The 18,653-nt window shown below is 45.4% G+C and overlaps 1 protein-coding gene across 1 annotated transcript; it reads right to left on the bottom strand.

The window, feature by feature from the left end:
* Positions 1-351: 351 nt before the first annotated feature.
* On the bottom strand, positions 352-13,426 carry LOC132574863 (mas-related G-protein coupled receptor member A-like). Its single transcript, XM_060243095.1, has 4 exons — positions 13,409-13,426; positions 3,698-3,845; positions 1,009-1,150; positions 352-967 (listed from the first exon to the last, which is right to left on the bottom strand). Exons 1-4 carry the CDS (start codon positions 13,424-13,426, stop codon positions 352-354), a joined length of 924 nt encoding a protein of 307 aa, XP_060099078.1.
* Positions 13,427-18,653: the final 5,227 nt, after the last annotated feature.

Below are 18,653 nucleotides of genomic sequence, written 5' to 3'. Positions count from 1 at the left end.
CTGCAGTACTGCAGCTTTCCCACTCTGCGCCACAAGGCTCTTAAAGGTAAAGGGTGGTTTGCCATTGCTTTCCCCAGTCATCTACACTTTCCCTCCAGCAAGCTGGGTACTCATTTTACCGACCTCAGAAGGATGGAAGGCTGAGTCAACCTGGAGCCAGCTACCTGAACCAGCTTCTGCTGGGATCAAACTCAGGTCGTAAGCAGAGGGCTCCGACTGCAGTACTGCAGCTTTACCACTCTGCGCCATGGGGCTCCTTGTAACCTTACCGAAACCCAAAAGTAGGTGTAAAAATCTTCATATCTACCACTTGATTGGAAAAGCAGGAAACATTTGACTATTGTGAAGGTGTCATACTGATGTCTGAGCTGGGGTGCCCCAATCCTCTCTGTGCTCTTCCTTTTCCTCAAAAGCCCTTTGGAGTATGACCTTTAGGCTCTGCCTTTTTTGACCCCTCTTCTTTCTCCCAACTGCGAAATAGATCACTGGGTTGACACAGCTATTCAGACAGGCGCATAAGAAGCCATAAAACGTTAGACCGTCATTTTCCAAATTAAAAAAAAAAAATCTGAATGACAAAATAACATTTGAGGGGAAAGCACAGATTAGGTAGAAAAGGAGAGTGAGTAAGATGATGGTTAAAATTCTTCCTCTCCGAGGTTGCTGGGATTTACAGAAGACTTTGAACAACAGAATCAGGGTGGAGGCGGTGACAAGAGAGAGGCAAAGAATAGCAGCTGCGATAAACAGACAGAAAATTGTCAGGACTGTCCGACGGAGTCTGAAATGTTTGAGAAATAATAGACTTGCAAAGGGCAATAAGGAGAGAACCCATATTAGGGCACACGCAGCGGTGGACTGGCATTGCGGCCGGCGGCATCGATACCAGATGGGGAAGAGGACCGACACGCACCTCTGAATGCTGACGGAGGTCAATAAAAGTTGACTAGCAGTATACATGAATAGGGCAACCATGAAAGGTTTTTTTTTTTTTTTTTTTAAATCTTTAAAGGTGTTAGGAATAAAATAAAAGATAGATCCAAAAACAGGAGGAGTCCAAAGTCAGCAAAAGCCAAGTTCAGGAGGTACGTCGTGAAAGGGCTCCTTTTAATCTGGAAACCGAAAAGGTAGATGACAGTTCCATTCCCCACTAGGGATGTGCATTCGGTTCGGCCGAACCGAATATACAGCTGAATCAAGACTGATTCGGCTGTATTTGGAATTGGCCGCAGCCGAATGCCAATGCCGCCTATTATGCGGCAGCCGAATACGGCTCGCCGTATACTTCCGAAAAGCTATTCGGAAGTATGCGGCTGTCAAAGCTGTCAAAGAAAAAGGCGGGAATGGCTTCCCTGCAGCCTCAAAGGAGCTGCTTTCCCGCCTTTAGTGGCCTCTTCCCGCCTCTCCCAGCCTCCCTGGGATCAGGGAGGGGGGGGAGGGGGAGGAGGAGCCCCTGCAGCCAATCCAAAGCATGCATTTGCAAAATGCATTGCAAATGCATGCTTTGCAGGGCTGTTGTGTAGCTGATGGCCCAGCCATCAGCTACATTGTTGTTATTTTTGATCTTTTGCTTACTTGGGTATCCAAGTAAGCACTGTTGTCTGGCCAATCAGAGAGCAGTGCTATTTTTTGAAATTGCTCTCTGTAGGGCCAGAGAACCTTTTTAAGGAGTCTTCCTGCTGGACCCCTCCATTGCTGTGTTGGTGTATGTGGGTTGGTGTGAGAGAGATTGTGCTGCTGCTGGTGGCTGGCCCTTGGCTTCAGCTCCTGCCTGCTGCTCTCTCACTGCCTTACCAGATCTTCCTGGACTCAGAGAAGACAAGGTAAGACAGTTTTGGGGTTCTTGTTTTAGTTTTTGTTGGTAAAAGGACTAGAGTCCCTTTACTTGTCCAGATTTGGGTGGGTGAGTACTGGGTGGGTAGGGTAGCCTATTTGGGGTTGGGGTTAGGTTCTGTTGGGGGTGGGGGCCTGGGGTGGGGGTTTTTTTGCTAATTTGCCCATATCTTAATTTAGTGAGAGGACTTTTTAAAGTGCAGTGTCCTTTTACTTCTCCTGATTTGGGTGGCTTGGATTTCTTGGGGTTAGGGTGAAGGGGTTTTTTTTTTTGGGGGGGGGAGTTCCTGTATTATTAAAAGTTGATTTTTTTACTGTTTCATTGTTTGATTTGTTGCTGCTGTGTTGTGTTGCTGCTGTGTTACTTTTATCTTCAGGTTATTGGGGGGGGTGCTGTTTGGTCTAATTTTCATTGTTTAAAAGGCCACTTTTGTCCCCCCTTTTCCTTCTGGTTTTAGGGGTGGGGGTGTTGTTGTTGACTGATTTGGCCTGAGTTTTCTTATTGGTAAAAGGCCACTTTTTAAAAACTTGAGTTGCTTTGCTTGGCCTTTTTTTCCTGTTGTCACTTTTCTTGGTTTGGGGGTGGGGTGGGGGTGTTGACTGATTTTGCTTAATTTTTCTTATTGGTGAAAGGCCAAGCAAAGACCCAGAAACAGCAGGCTTTTTGTTGTTGGCCAGCTCTCCCCATGTTGTTTGGGGCAGGGCTGGAGAGCTGGCATCTGCAGATTGTGTGTTCTGTGGCAGGGAAGCTGGCACCTGGGTGAGAGACCCAGAAACAGCAGGCTTTTTGTTGTTGGCCAGCTCTCCCCATGTTGTTTGGGGCAGGGCTGGAGAGCTGGCATCTGTAGATTGTGTGTTCTGTGGCAGGGAAGTTGGCACCTGGGTGAGAGACCCAGAAACAGCAGGCTTTTTGTTGTTGGCCAGCTCTCCCCGTGTTGTTTGGGGCAGGGCTGGAGAGATGGCATCTGGGTTTGCTGCAGCCAGGTCTGCAGAGCAGACCTTGAGCAGATTGTGTTTTGTGTGGCAGTGACGTTGGCAACTGGGTTTACATTGGTTCCAGGGGCCTGCGGGGTTCATAGAGTAGATAGAGGGATGTAGTGCATTTGGGTCCTATAGAGATTCTCTGGTGTGAAGTTAGGTTTGGCTTTGGGTGCCCCAGGAATTTGTGGGGGACAGTGCCCTGAAGCTGCACAGCAGTTTGGGGGGCTCTCCTCAAAACCTCCTGCTCCCCAGAGCCACTTTTCCCACGACAATTGCAGTGAGGAAGTGGCTCTAATTGGTTTTTTCTCACCATTGGGAGCAGTGTTCCTTTTGGGGTGCCCACAGATGGGTGCTGTCTTTTGGGGCCAGGGGGTTGCATGCTGGGGAGTCCCCTGAAGCTGCCCTGCAGTTTTGGGGCCTCTCCCTCAAACCCCCCTCTTGCCAGAGCCACTTTTCCCACAGCAATTGTAGTGGAGGAAGTGGCTAATTGGGCTTTCCCCATCATTGTTGGCAATGGGCCTTTTGGGGAGCCCAAAGACAGGGACCCCCTGGCCCAATGTTTTTGGGACTTGGGGGGGTTGGATGGGAGAGTCCCCTGCAGGTCCCCTGCAAATTTGGGGGCTCTCCCTCAAACCCCCCCTTCCAGGCGGCTTCAAATATACTCTATTTGCCATTGATTTCAATGGCCCATAGGGTATAATAGGGCCGTATATTCGGAAATAGCCGCGCATTACTGTATATGCGGCTATTCCGAATACGGTATTCAGTAGTACACGGGGAATCTGATTTTTTTTCCCCGTGTACTTCCGAATCCGTGTAATTCCGAATTTTTTTTTTTTGCACATCCCTATTCCCCACAAGTCCAACGATACAAATGCGTGACGTGAAGACGGCAAGAATATAAGGAACATCCAAGTGCCGCTGGAGCCGATATTGTGCATATCATCATACTGTGGTCCATCTTCCACTGGAGACAAGGTAGTCTTGCTGAAATTGGCATTCAATCTCTCCTTTTTGTTATGTGGACAGTCCTGGCAGGAGAAAAGAGACAAGAGAGGTATGGTCTTATTCCAAGTAGATGATCAAGTAACAATGCAGCTTAATCCCCCCCCCCCTTTATTTTGCTCTCTTCACACATGGAATTCTTTCCAAAAGCCAGGTCTCAGATTCAGCAGGAGCTCACAGGAGTGCAGCTCCTGAACCTTTCTGAGGGTTCCCCTTCCTCCGCCCCACCTACCTTGTCCATTGAGTAGATGCAGCTGCATAACAATCCCTGGATTAGGAAAGCAGGCAGCCAGCCAGCCACCAGGAGCTTTGCCACACCCCCAGCAGCCCTCATTAACCCCTGGAGAAGCCCATGCCACCCTTTCTCCACTTCTTATGTGATTTTGGGCAGTGGGCGGCTTGCTGGCCTTTTGACTGTGGGGGCGGTAGCACAGAAGAGCCCCAGGCGAGCAAGGCCTGCTTGGACTGGCTGGATCTCTAGCCAGCCCAAGCAGGCCTCACTCACCCGGGGCTCTCCTTTCTTGCATCGGGCTGCTTTTGGCTGGTGGGGGTGGGGCAGCATATGCTAACGAATTATGATAATGAGCTCCACCACCTATTTTTCCACAAAATGACCCCTGCCCAAAGCGATTGATATAACTGAACAAAGATGAAATGCAATCTTTGTTAAAAAACAAAAAACAGACAACTGGTCAAAAATCCATCTCTTGTCTTGAACTGACAATCCGTTTCTAGGACAGAAAGAGCTTACACGCATACGTGTGAACAGGACATTTCAAAATAAGTCTTTTTTTTTTTTTTTTTTTACACACAGATTTTTCATTCCAGTCAATCAGTTCTTTGGGGCAACATTTTCAGGGATCCTACATTTCACCCAAAGGATGGAGGTCCCACATTTCAGCAAACCAGGATAAAGTATTTGTCTTCTAAAGACACAAGATTTTTCAGAATTTATTTATGTGCACCCTCTAAGATTTCCCTATCCCTATTCATCAATCAGGATGCAATCCTCAAGGACTGTACGCTTCATTGAAAGGGGGCAATGTCACATTTCAACAAAATCAGAGAAAGCGGTTGCATTCTAAAGGCACCAGACTTTTCCAGAATAAACTCAGTGCATCCTCGCCCAAAGGATCATTCATGACAAATTGTAGACAAAGAGTAGAAATCTTTTTTTTTTGTCTTCTGAGTCATGAAAACTCTACTTTTCTAAACTTTGACAACATGTATAAAGTCACCACTTGAGCACTCAGGATTAGTCTTTTCCTCAACAGTCAGGAAAATGTTGATATCTTTTAAACAGAGATATCTAGATATCTTTTTAAACAGAGGCTAGACGGCCATCTGACAGCAATGGGGACCTTGTGAATCTAGGAGAAGGCAGGGCTTTTTTTTTTTTTTTTTTTTTTTTTTTTTGTGAGCAGGAACGCACAGGAACGCAGCTCCGGCTGACTTGGCATTAGGGGGTGTGGTCTAATATGCAAATAAAGTTCTGCTGGGCTTTTTCTACAAAAAGCCTTATTCTAAACAATGGTGATGTCAGGGGGTGTGGCCTAATATGAAAATGAGTTCCTGGTGGGCCTTTTCTACAAAAAAGGCCCTGGGAGTAGGTATTTGTGAATTTCCTGCATCGTGCAGGGGGTTGGACTAGATGACCCCGGAGGTCCCTTCCAACTCTGATTCTATGATTCAATGATTCTAGAGATGACCTTTGAGAAACTCACTGATAAATGCACTCATTATCCTCTGACTTCTGACACCAGCACCGTGACACTTTCTCTGTCTCCTCCCTGCCACCTCCTTCTCCCATTTTTTCTTCTCCATGTGCCCTTACTCCCAACACTGTAGCACCATTAAGCGATACTGTTTTTAGATTAGTTATTTTAATTTCTTAACTTATGTATTGTATTTAATTGCATTATCCTGTTTTTATTGATTGTATTATTTTGTTTTATTGTCATAACATGATATTGTTATATCATGCCTTGTAAGCCGCCCTGAGCCTGCCTCGGCGAGGAGGGCGGGGTATAAATAAAAAAAAATTATTATTATATTATAACACTGGTCATCATCGCCACCTTCCCCTCTGCCTCCCTTTCTTTCGTCAGTCTCCTCCTCTTCCCACCCATAGATGAAGACAAGATTTTCATGTCCCACTTCACTGTCCCTTAAGGAGTCTCAAAACAGCTTACAATCACCTTTCCTTCGTCTCCCCACAACCAGCAACTTGTGAGGCAGGTGGGGATGAGAGAGTTCTGAGAGAACTGTGACTGGCTCACGGTCATCCAGCAGGCTTCATGTGAAGAAAAAACGAAGAATCAAACCCTCTTATCCAGGTCACAATCGGATACTCTTAACCACCACATCACACTGGCTCTCCATAATGCCTGTCCTTCCATCCCTGACCCTCTGTCTCTACCCCCCCACAAGTCTGTTGTCTTGTCTACTCCCCCAATCTGGTCTCTTGTCAGCCACCCCACTTTCATGCCAGCTTCCCCACCGCCAGCAACTTCTCATGGTGTTAATAGATCTCCAAATCTTTGCATCATAATTTATAGAGCCAATTGTGTAATTAATGGCTATGTTTCCCAAAGCAAACAAAGCAGTGGTCACAGGCAGGGGTCATTTTGTAGAAAAATAGGTGGTGGAGCTCATCCAGGGATTGTTATGCAGCTGTACCTACTATTCAATGGATGAGGAGGTGGAAGTCTTAGAAGGAGGAGGTGGAACTCTCAGAAAGGTTCAGGAGCTGTGCTCCTGTGAGTCCCCACTGAATAATAATAATAATAATAATAATAATAATAATAATAATAATAATAATAATAATAATAATAATAATAATAATAATAATAATAATTTTTATTTGTATCCCGCCCTCCCCGCCGAAGCAGGCTCAGGGCGGCTAATCTGAGGACTTGCCATAGGGATATCTGAAACTTACCTCTTCTGGAATGGTTCCAATGTCAACAGTTCAAGATGACTTCAAAGCTCTAAAGATGTCCTTCAAGGAAAGCTTTAAAAGTAGAATTTCAGGGCACAGAGATGGAGACGGGCAATGAACAAGGAACAAGATGTGTGGGCTTCTTAATTCCCTGTATGATCTGCAGAAGACAGCTACCATAAATGGTGTGGTTATCTTTCCACTGAGTTCCTGATTTCTCACCAAGTGATGTTAGCATCAGGGGAAATCCAATAGAAATAATTACCAAATAAGCATATGACCAAGGTCAGGCTTTCTTCCCTCACCCACACGTCTGAGGAGACAGCGGCCTCCAAATTGTGCCGAGGGAAGTGTCCTGGTGGGGAGGAGACTGTAGAACAGGTAGGGTTGCCAAGTCCTCTTCATCCCCCGGCGGGGGACATTCGCATGTGCGATGCATGTGTGCATGCCAAAATGACATCACCCGAAAGTGACATCATCAAAATGGTGATGCCCATGTGGGGCCGCTCTAGGCGTTTCCGGGAAAACTCTATGGTTTCCCAGGGGGATCGGTCACAGATCCCAAACCTTGGAATTCATCTGTCTTCATTTGTTATTGTCTTTCACCAGAAAGGTGAAGACTCGTGTTTGTTTCATTTGCCATACCCCCCAGGAAACTCTTACTAGCTCTCATCCTTGGCTCTGTTGCATCAGCATTTCTTTATGATTTGATGGCGTTGTGGGGGAACGTCTTACCTATAACTTTTCAATTTTAAATATTGAAAGGCCTTATTGTTAGCAGGGCTTTTTTGTAGTAGAAATTCCTTTGCGTATGAGGCCACACACCCCTGATGTAGCCAGTCTTCCTGGAGCTTACAGTAGGCCCTGTAAGAAGAGCCCTGTAAGCTCTTGGAGGACTGGTTACAGCAGAGGTGTGTGGCCTCATATGCAAAGGAGTTCCTGATACAAAAAAATAAATAAAAGCCCCGACTGTTAGCTACTTGAGCACCCTACGCATAAATATTTTAATCAAATAAATAGATGCATTTATTACTGTCGCCTGGAAATCAAGAGAACCTAGGATTCTTTATGAGCACTATGAACTCTGTGTCGGATGTTAGAAATATAGAAATGGGGTTCCATTGAAGCAGCCATTTAAACTGTGGAAGATTTATTGAAACGTCCTTGATTTATATCCAGAAAAGGCATCTTTGGTTGGATTTTTTCCACTACTGTCTCTTTCATTGAAACTTTTGGGAATCTACAAGCTCCTTCTATGGACTTATCGCTGTTTGCTGGAGAAACAGAGAGGAGTGTATCTATTTGTACGCCTATGTAATCTATGAGCACAATCTGTTATTTATATTTCTGGGTTGCGTCCCGCCAGCTTGTTTCCTTCCTCAGTAATTTTTTTGCAATAATAGCAGTTCTATGTCACTAATGGAGTGATGGCTCTTGCTTAGCGGTTTCCTTTCGCTCTTTGCACCACCTCGAGGTTGGTAACCATGCTAATGCCCGAGTTTCCTCAGCTCCACTTTTGTGTTATTGTTAGAGCGATCAATAAGAACACAGTTCATTTAAAGACATTTCAAAAAACATTTCCTGTTTTCCTCAAGCAGAAGGCTGAGGGGGAGGGGGAGGGGCTGGCAGAGGTTGAGACTGGATTGTGATTGAAGCGAGAAGAGAATGTGAACGTCTAGCCAGGCCAGCTGTGGCTTTCAGCGCTTCTCTTTCATGCTGTCTGTGGCTTCCAACCACAAGCTGTTGGCATGAAGCATGAGTCATGTTTCCCGGCATTGCATCACAATGCAAAAAAGCCACAGGGCAAAAGATGCAGTTTCAAAGAGGACTGATGGGCGTTTTGTTCCACCAAATCTGCCCTCTCTTTGATGGACATCACCACTCCTTCAGTATTAATAGATAGATGATAGATGATAGATAGATAGATAGATGATAGATAGATAGATAGATAGATAGATAGATAGATAGATAGATAGATAGATAGATAGATAGATAGATAGATGATAGATAGATAGATGATAGATAGATAGATAGATAGATGATAGATAGATAGATAGATAGATGATAGATAGATAGATAGATAGATGATAGATAGATAGATAGATAGATAGATAGATAGATAGATGATAGATAGATGATAGATAGATAGATAGATAGATAGATAGATAGATAGATAGATAATAGATAGATAGATAGATAGATAGATAGATAGATAGATAGATAGATAGATAGATGATTGATAGATAGATAGATAGATAGATAGATAGATAGATAGATAGATAGATAGATAGATAGATAGATAGATAGATAGATAGATAGATAGATAGTGGTTCAATGCAAGGAAGAAGCGAGGTGGTAGTGATCATAGCTCTTTATCAAGTACAGCACCATATAGGGCTACACTAAATGACTGGAGAAGTGGGTCAAAGGGGCCAACTTATAGGTTCCCACGCAAGGACGCCATTGGATCCTTCAAACCAGCAGGGGGCTCGTGATTGGGGCAGGGATTTGGATCCTCCTGCCCATCGTTCCTGAGTCCCCAAGCTCAGACCTAAAGGCTCCAATGAGCCAGGCAAGAACTCCCATAATAGTCTTCACTTTGGTCCACATACACAACAGAATGTGACAATTCCATAATGTGGGAAACCGTTCATGAATATGGTTTCAGCCGGGCATTGACCTTGTAGAACTACAATATAGCCTCTGTCACTAAATTTGAGGGCGGCAGCATTTTAAATTGGATCAAACATGCCAGTCTAGGATCTGAGAGACCCAGGTTCAAATTCCCGCTCTGCTACAGAAGCTTGCTGGGTAACCTCGGGACAACCACAACATCTTAGCCTAAGCTGCCTCAAAGACTTGTTGTGAAGACAAAATGGAGACACAGAAAACAATGCAAGTTGCTTCAGCCCCCACTGGAGAGAAAAAGTAAGGTATAAAGTGAATAACTAAATAACAATTAGGTAAGGGAAGGATACCGTCAGGAAAAACATCAACAACCTCAGATATGCAGATGATACCACACTAATGGCAGGAAGTGAGGAGGACCTAAAGAACCTCTTGTTGAGGGTAAAAGAGGAAAATACAAAAATAGGCTTGAAACTCAACATCAAAAAAACTAAGATCATGGCATCCGGCCCCATCACACCTTGGCAAATAGAAGGGGAAGGCATGGAAGTAATGACAGACTTCACATCTCTGGGATCCAAGATCACTGCAGATGGTAACTGCAGCCATGAAATTAAAAGACGTTTGCTCCTTGGGAGAACAGCTATGGTGAACCTGGGTAGTATAATAAAAAGTAGAGACATCACCCAGCCAACAAAAGTCCATATAGTCAAAGCAATGGTATTCCCAGTAATAATGTATGGCTGTGAGAGCTGGACCATAAGGGAGGCCGAGCGCAGAAGAATAGATGCTTTTGAGCTGTGGGGCTGGAGAAGAATCTTGAGAGTCCCTTGGACAGTAAGAAGATCCAATCAGTCAGTCCTAAGGGGAATCAACCCAGACTGTTCCCTGGAAGGTCAGATGCTGAAGCTGAAGCTCAAATACTTTGGCCACCCAATGAGAAGGGAGCACTCACTGGAGAAGCCCCTGATGCTGGGAAAGACAGAAGGCAAAAGAAGAAGGGGACGGCAAAAGATGAGATGGCTGGACAGCATTACTGATGTAACAAACATGACTTTGAGCAGACTTTGGAGGATGGTGGAAGACAGGAGGGCCTGGCGTGACTTGGTCCATGGGGTTGCAAAGAGTCGGACTCGACTGTGCAACTGAGCAACAACAACAAGGGAAGGATGATCACCACATCCAGAAAAGAAGTGGAAACTGCAGCTGCAGACTGAACCCTCTGTTATAGAAATGAACTTTTCTAAGCTATGCGGCTCCTTGTAAGCAGAAGTGTTACGAATATGAGATGAGTGCTTTTCTATGAGCCATTTAAAAATCTGGCCCAAGTGGGCACCACATCTGTTAGAATGAGAGTGTGCAGATTGTGAAAGGCAAGCTGTGTAGGCCCTTTTTGGACCCAGCATTCCTATTGAATAATGCACTGGATCTGGTGAGTACATGGGAGATGTCATTTTTTGCTTGCTTGCTTGTTTTAGGAAGCATATGTGCTTTCCCCCCTATTCTATCAGCACCAAGAAAGGCTCACAGTGAAATATAAAGTATTTTCATAATCAAGAATATCAACAAAGTTCAAATAAACCCCTATGCAGACTCAAGGCCCTTCAAAATGTCTTTCAGAACAGAAATGTCTATTTTTTTCCCTTCTTGGGACGTTTATACAGATAAATTTTATAGCTCTTATAAATTCACGGGGAATAGGTCTACCATTGGCTACCAGCTGTGGTAACTAAAGGGAACCTCCACATTCAGAAGTAGTCAACACTTGAATCCCAGATCCAGAAGGCAACGTTAGGGGAAGGCCTCAGCTTCTATGCCCTGTGGTTGGCCCTCCAGAGGATCTGGTTAGCCATTATGTAAGACAGGATGCAGGTCTATGGACCACTGGTCTAAGCCATCAGGGCTCTTCTTATGAGTTCCAAATTCCAGGGGGAATCACCAAAAGGGCTCTCACCAGTCACTGCCAACTGAATGTCTGCCAAACGCCTCCATAAGCAATGTGTTCCAGTGCAGTGTAAGAGTCAGTGCGTTGTTCTAGGATGCAGGCAACCCAAGCTCAAATCCCCACTCTGCCATGGAAGCTTGCCAAGTGACTTGGGACCAGTCACTCTCAGTCAGCTTAACCTACCTGGGTTTTGGTCATTGTATGACACAGAGTTTTGGACTGGACGGGCCATTGGCCTGACCCAACATGGCTTCCCTTATGTTCTTTACCTCCCAGCTGATCGTTGTGGGGATTGATGCAATTGGAAGAATGATATCGTTAGGCACTTGGGGTCCCCACTGAATGCTTAAGACTTTTTTTTCTTTCTTTTTTTTGCAGAAAGACAACTCTGGAGACAGCAATATGGTCTTCTCACAGAATTGAGTGTGGGCCAGCATACAAGTATCTCCTAAGTTCTCTCACTTACCTTATTAGTTTTAAACAATTTTATTGATAACATAGGGTAACAATTTCCATTGGTAACTTCTTTTCATCTATCCCATATGCTTCTTTCTAATCACCCCTCCCCCCATTACTTGACCCCCCGCCAGTGTTATTTACTCAAAATTCTAACATTAAAAGGTACCTTTAATTCCTAAGAACTAAAATTAACCTCACAAATTATTAGTACCTCTTTCCACTTAGTACCTTTTTAGGTTCCGTGGGGCAGCAGACATGAAGTCCCCTGGGGAAGGTCTCTCTATGTCTTGTGAGCGAAAGACCCCTAATTTCACTTATATACGGACATCGTGATCACCCATTTGGTTGCCCGGGTGCCTGGAGTTCCAACTCACACACATCTGCTGCGAAACTTGGGTTTTACCTACCATTTTCTAAAAGACTTATGTGAATACAGCCTCAGCATTACAATGACACTCTATATCTCTGGAAGAGTGCTCGCCAGAACTACAGATGGGTTCCCAGCCGCTCCGTGCATGCACCATCTCGACCGTTGCAGTGGAAGAAGTCACACCGCCAGGAACTGTCCAGGCAAATGTTTTCCAGCCTTGTCCATCAAAGCCATGGTGGTAGGCTAACAGCATCAGCAACCATTTTCCTGCACTGCCAGACTCCATGACAGAGAAGCGAGAGGATCACGTACTCAACAGCTGTTTCAAACATCTACATAAGGCAATCGCGCTTAGCTTAGGCATGGATCCTGCCGGACCGCCCAAATCTTTGTCAAACGGAACTTTAGACGAAGGATGGTGCCGACCAGAAGAGCCAGAAGAGGAAGACCAGCCTTAACCTAGAGCCAGAACTATTATAGATCGGGTGTCACCTTAGGTACCAATTTGACCCTCTATTGTCACTTTTAGATAAGTTTGGATAGCTTGCTTAATCCCCTCCACCCATACCTATACCCATACCTCCACCCATGCCTTGCCCAAACTGTCACATTGGAACCTCCCCTTTTTCTAATGTACCATTTGGTACAGCATCATGTCCCATCTGACCCAGTATCTTAATTCCCTGGACCTCCTACCCCCTAAAGGTTCAAGGTAGTCCTTATAACCTCTGACCCAACTCCCCACACGGGTGCATCTGACAGTACCTCATACCCTGCTGCTAGATACGCCCCCGATATCTGATCAGATGAGGGTCCTCCCCATATATCCTTTTTCGTTGCCATTGGAGCCTTCCTCGAAGACTACGACAGGTAATTATTACACTGTCTACCCGTGTGTATATCCCTGTCTATTTCAATGCTATTTTAATTTGGACTGTATGTGTGCTTTGTGATTTTATATCCTTGTATGTTTGCCTTTATTCTATAATAAAACCCCCTGATTATTAGACAAATATCTCATTTTTGGGTGACTTTCAAGGAGAAACCTCCTGTATATACAGATTCTCAAGATCTCGCTAAAGCTTAATTGCCCACTCGCTAATTCCCAAACCTCTTTTGAGGGCAATTTGCCTAACAGTTTCCAGAAGTCCTATGGGCGTTCAACCTTCCCCTCCACTTTCAACAACAGTTTCATGTAAACGGCTTTACCATCATCTCATCTGCTTGTGATCATCACATGACTCACCACAACCACTTTACGCATCATGAGAGACAGAAGAAGCCTGCTCATCGAGTAATATTGATAGCAAGCACAACATGACTTGCTCTTTGCTTTTCTGTTCACGTTGCGAACCACTGTGAGCATTAGGGGAAATAACGGCACAAAATAGACTCAACAAGCAGAGTAAATAAACTCTACCAGGGGCTCTGAGAATCCCGCAGGTTATCCCCAATTGTTCTACTCATCTGTCGGTGTTTGAGAACTATAAACCCCCCTTACGTAACACTATTTTTTCAGGAATGATATGCAAGTGAGATATTGTCATGGGTGCTGGGGACCCTGCAGAAGAAGCCGAGCCTGCAGAGCCTGCAGAAGGAACTGTGCCCCTGCCACCTGCACCAGTGCCCCTGCCTCCTGCTGAAGAAGATCCAAGCCCCCCTGCCTCGCCCTCTCGGGTGGCTCGTGTGCGTGACCGCCTTCGTCGGGACCTCAGGGATCGGAGGAGGGCGGCACGCTCACAAGCAAGACGCTCCCTGAGCCCTGAGTGTTGAAAGGATTCTGGCCCTTCTAAGTGTGAGGATGCTTAAGTTTCGGCAGGATCCTGGCTGCTGCTCTGAGACAGCAATTAGCCCAAATGAGCAACAGGCAGCAGAGGGCTATATAGCTGTGGGCTTTGGGAGGAGGCTTTGTGGAAACAACTAGTCACATACCTGACATCCTAGCATCCACGCCGGCTCTTGACTTTGGCTTTTGGATTCCTGACTTTGGCTTGGACCTCTGGACCCCCTGACTTCGGCTTCGGAACCTCTGACCTGTGATACCTGGATTACGATTCTGTTTTGGTGCCTTGGACCCACCTTGCTCACCAGTTGCAGACCCTGGACCTCCCCTGGACTTTGCCTGACTCAGCCCCAGCTCGTGACAGATATCCAGTTTTTACAAGTTTGTTGGATGGAGGCAGATAGGGAAAAGACTTATCACTTGATTATATTTTCACGTGCTCGTTTATTCTGAGATTCCTCCTAAGGCATTTCCCCTGATATTAAGGTCACATTGTGGGTAATCAGGAGCTCAAAGCAGAAAGATAGCTACACCCTTGCCAATCGTCAACATCTTCTGCAGAACATATAGAAGCAGACACACCTTGCTGCTTGTTCATTGTCAGCTCTGTCTCTCTGCCCTGAAGTTCTTCTTGGAAAAGTTCCATGAAGAAGGACACGTCAACAGATTTGGAGCATTACAAACAGTTGATATTGAAACCATCGCAGAGGAGGGAGGTTTTTGTTATAAGGATACATATGTGTGCATTTTACACACAGAAGCGCCTTATTCTGTGGATATCAGATTGTGGCTTTCTCAATGTCAGGACTGTCTAGAGGGTTGTCAAACTCATTTGTTATGAGGGCCATATCTGACATAAATGAGACCTTGTTGGGCCGGGCAATCTCAGGTTGGGTCATGTGTGTACTCCAACACACTTCTCTTCTCGGAGGCTTTCTCCGACTTTCTGCCAAGCTTGGTTTTTCCCCTCTTCTACACAGAGGCTTTCGAATTAAAGCTATTAGGAAAAAAAATAGAGTGCATATTTGTACAAAAAACAAAAAAAAATAGGCTGGCAGACTAATCTAAAGAAGATTAGGTAGCAGACTTAACACAATTAAATTGTTTTTAAAAGACTTAAAACATGTTTAAAACATTATCACTCATTTGTCTTAAGGGTGCTGTCTTTGTATCTTTCTGATGAGATCCAGGGAACTGGGCAAAGGAAGCTCTGGCTCTTTCCTTCCTTTCCCAGGGGACAGGGAAGGGAGGAGCCTCAGCCAATAGAAGGGAGAAAGGCTTGGCTCAGTGGTACTGCTTTGCTATTGAGAGAGCCTGGAAAAACAAGTTCTCCCTCTCCCCCCTTCCTCCCCAAAGGAGGAGCCTCAGCCAATGCAGAAAATAGAAGTTTTGTTCTGTAACTGCTGTGTGATTGAGCAAGCCTGGCAAAGCAAGCTGTTATGCAGAAGGAAGCAAGAGATAGGGAGAAGGTAGCAGATGACAGCCAGTTGTTGGGGGCCTAATAGGAGCTTTCTGGGGGCCTGATTCGACCCTTGGTTTGACACCCATGGTCTACTCGGACTGGCTGCAGCTGTCCAGAGTCTCCAGATGAGGCCACTTCCACCTCCTCACTAACTGATCCTTTCAAACTGAGAATGCTGGAGATTGAATCTGAACCTGCGGACCAAACACAGGGCTTTTTTTTTTGTAGGATCGCCTTTACATATATAGCCACACCCCTTTTATTTAGCCCATCGTTCAAGAGCTTACACGGCTCTTCTTCCAGGACCCACTGTAAGCTCTTGGAGGATTGGCTACATCAGGAGGGTGTGGCCTAATAGGCAAAGGAGTTCCTGCTACAAAAAAAAAGCCCTGGCCAAACAAATTGTCAAGCAATAAGCCCAAAGCACTCCCCCTGATTTTGGACCAAGACATTGAATGCTGGACCAAACAGGTACACAGGGATCCCAATTCAAAATAGCTCCATTTGTAACCCCAAAGGAATTCTCTACAGCTCTTAGAGGCATGGCATTTAAATCTTGACATGCTTCTTTGGAGTATTGGACTTATGAGCAATGAAATTGTGATCGGTACTCTTGGCGTCTGTATCCTTTCACTACTTACGTCTTGAACTTGGTGGACACGAATTTCGTTCTTCTTTTATCTATATCCCTGCACTGCATATTATGAACCCTATGTCATGAAGTCCGTACTTTATGGCTTGAACTGGCACTCTTGCAATTCATTGATATCACTGGTCAGTTTCTACTGATATCCTTCAGCATTTATAGATCGGTGTCTCTCATGCAACAAATTTTATATCAATGCAACTGGCTGTCATGCTTGCTCACCGTTGTATGCAAGAACAAGAAAAACAACAGTGCCGTGAGAAGAAAAAAATATTCCCAAAAAATAATTAATAGAGAGGAACAGGGCACCACAGCTCCAGCGTCACTATGACGCCTTCACAATAGCCAAATGCTTCCTGATTTTCCCAGTCAAACTGTAGATGTGAAGATTTCCATATAATGTTTTGCTTGAAAATATTGGTCACCTAGTGTTGGATATTGGTCTCCTAGTTTGTTACTGATGTAACAAACCCGATGTAACAAACTGATGTAACAAACCCGAATTTGAGCAGACTTCGGAGGATGGCGGAAGACAGGAGGGCCTGGTGTGACTTTGTCCATGGGGTCGCTAAGAGTCAAACTTGACTGTGTGACTGAACAACAAAAGTTTTTGGTTACTGCTGTAAGGTTTTGATTCCTGATCTTTAAATTGATCCCTTGTTGCTTTTGATGAAAATTCATGACATGCTTCAAGCTTTGTGAGTAGAATGTGACCCCAATACTTCCTTCCTGTCAGGAGCCATGAACTCCAGAGATTTTTCATTCACCAGGACTTATCCAGCCAGAGGAAGAGTGAGTAGATCACCTTATTGGGTGTTTGTTACGGGGAGATGAAAGAGCCCTGTGGCGCAGAGTGTTAAAGCTGCAGTACTGCAGTCCTAAACTCTGTTCATGACCTGAGTTCGATCCCAATTTAGGTAGCCGGCTCCAGGTTGACTCAGCCTTCCATCCTTCCGAGGTTGGTAAAATGAGTACCCAGCTTGCTGGGGGGGAAGTGTAGGTGACTGGGGAAGGTAATGGCAAACCACCCCGTAAAAAGTCTGCCGTGAAAACGTTGTGAAAGCAACGTCACCCAGAGTTGGAAACAACTGGTGCTTGCATAGGGGACTACCTTTTTTATTTTAATGGGGAGACAAAGGGAAGGTGATTGTAAGTTGCTCCAAGACTCTTTTGCATAGTGAAGGGCTGAGTATAGATGGACCCTAAACATTGGTGTGTTGACTGGAACATGATACATTAATTTTGACAACTGAGTTTATATGAGGAGCTGTCGATATTGCATAAAACCCAGCCTGCACAGGATCCGGTTCTTCCACATGAAAGAGGCATCCCTCTGTTTGACGGCTTACCTACACAGTTCTATACAGAAGTACTTTTCAATAAACCTAAGCTTAAAACTCTTCATGGGGAGTTTCCAGAATGGACTACTGACTGTGGAGAAAGCATAAAAGTCCCCAAGATACAGGTGGATGTCTGCAGCTCTAACCAAGAAGAAGACCAGTCACATGACTGATAGGAAGAGCTCTCTTTTTTTGGTGTGCTCAAACAAGTTATGGGTCTAGATGGGAATTGATCTCCATAGGGAATAATGGAGTGCCCACCAGATATTTCCCAATGCCCCCCCCTCCCTGGTTCCTGAAGCGGCGAGAGAGCCTCCAAACCAGGGGATCCCCTGCCCCCAACTGGGGGTTGGCAACCCTAACTCTGTCTAGTATGCCGCCCTAACTACTGGGCAGACATGGACACTTCTGAAGATGAACTTTGGTGATGGCCATTGAAGTGGTTTGAAGCGGTTTCAGTCTCATGTCTGACCAAGAGAGATGAGCAAGATAAGTGAGCCTGGGGATCATGTTGGTATCACAGGCTGCAGCAGTCCCAGTCACCACAGCAACTGGCCGCCTGCAAGAGAGGGCCACCAAAAACAGGGGTTGGGAGGAGGGTCTTTGCTAGCTGGCTGGACAGGGCAGGAGGTGGGGGCCCATTGGCTACCTTGACCCAAAGCAGTTGAGGGACCTGAAGGTGAAAAGCAGCACTTTCAATTGTATTCAAAAAGAAATGATCAGCCAATACAGATCCTTCAGTACCAAAGTAGGGTTCCCAGGTCCCCCTTGAACGTCAGTGGGGAATGGGGGGTAGGGTTGCCAGATCTGGGTTCGGAAATGCCTATAGATTTGGAAGCGGAACTTGAAAAGAACAGGAACCTCAGTAGGGTACACCGCCATAGAGTCTACCTTCCAAAGCATCCATCTTCTCCAGAGGAACTGCTCTCTCAGCAGAATTGCCCCACTTCTAACACTATATGGCTGTAAATCATCCCCAGGAAATCAGTGTGGGGGAGTGGGACATCAGATTGCTGAGGACTCCCTCCCCTCAGAAAGGCAGCTCTGGAGACAGCAATATGGTCTTGTCACACAATTGAGTGGGGTCCAGCATACAACTATGTCCTAAATTCTCTCACATATGTTATTAGAACCTCTGTCCCTGTATTGCATCTGTAGTGGGTCAGCATTCATAGAGTCCTATGGGGAAGGTCTCTCAATGTCTCCAGAACTCCCATGTGCTTTCAACCTTTCTCTCCTCTATCAACAGCAGATGCAAGG

The sequence above is a fragment of the Heteronotia binoei genome, chromosome 7, assembly GCF_032191835.1.
Source record: "Heteronotia binoei isolate CCM8104 ecotype False Entrance Well chromosome 7, APGP_CSIRO_Hbin_v1, whole genome shotgun sequence".
Lineage (NCBI taxonomy): Eukaryota > Metazoa > Chordata > Lepidosauria > Squamata > Gekkonidae > Heteronotia > Heteronotia binoei.
This window is presented reverse-complemented; position numbering and strand designations above follow the sequence as displayed.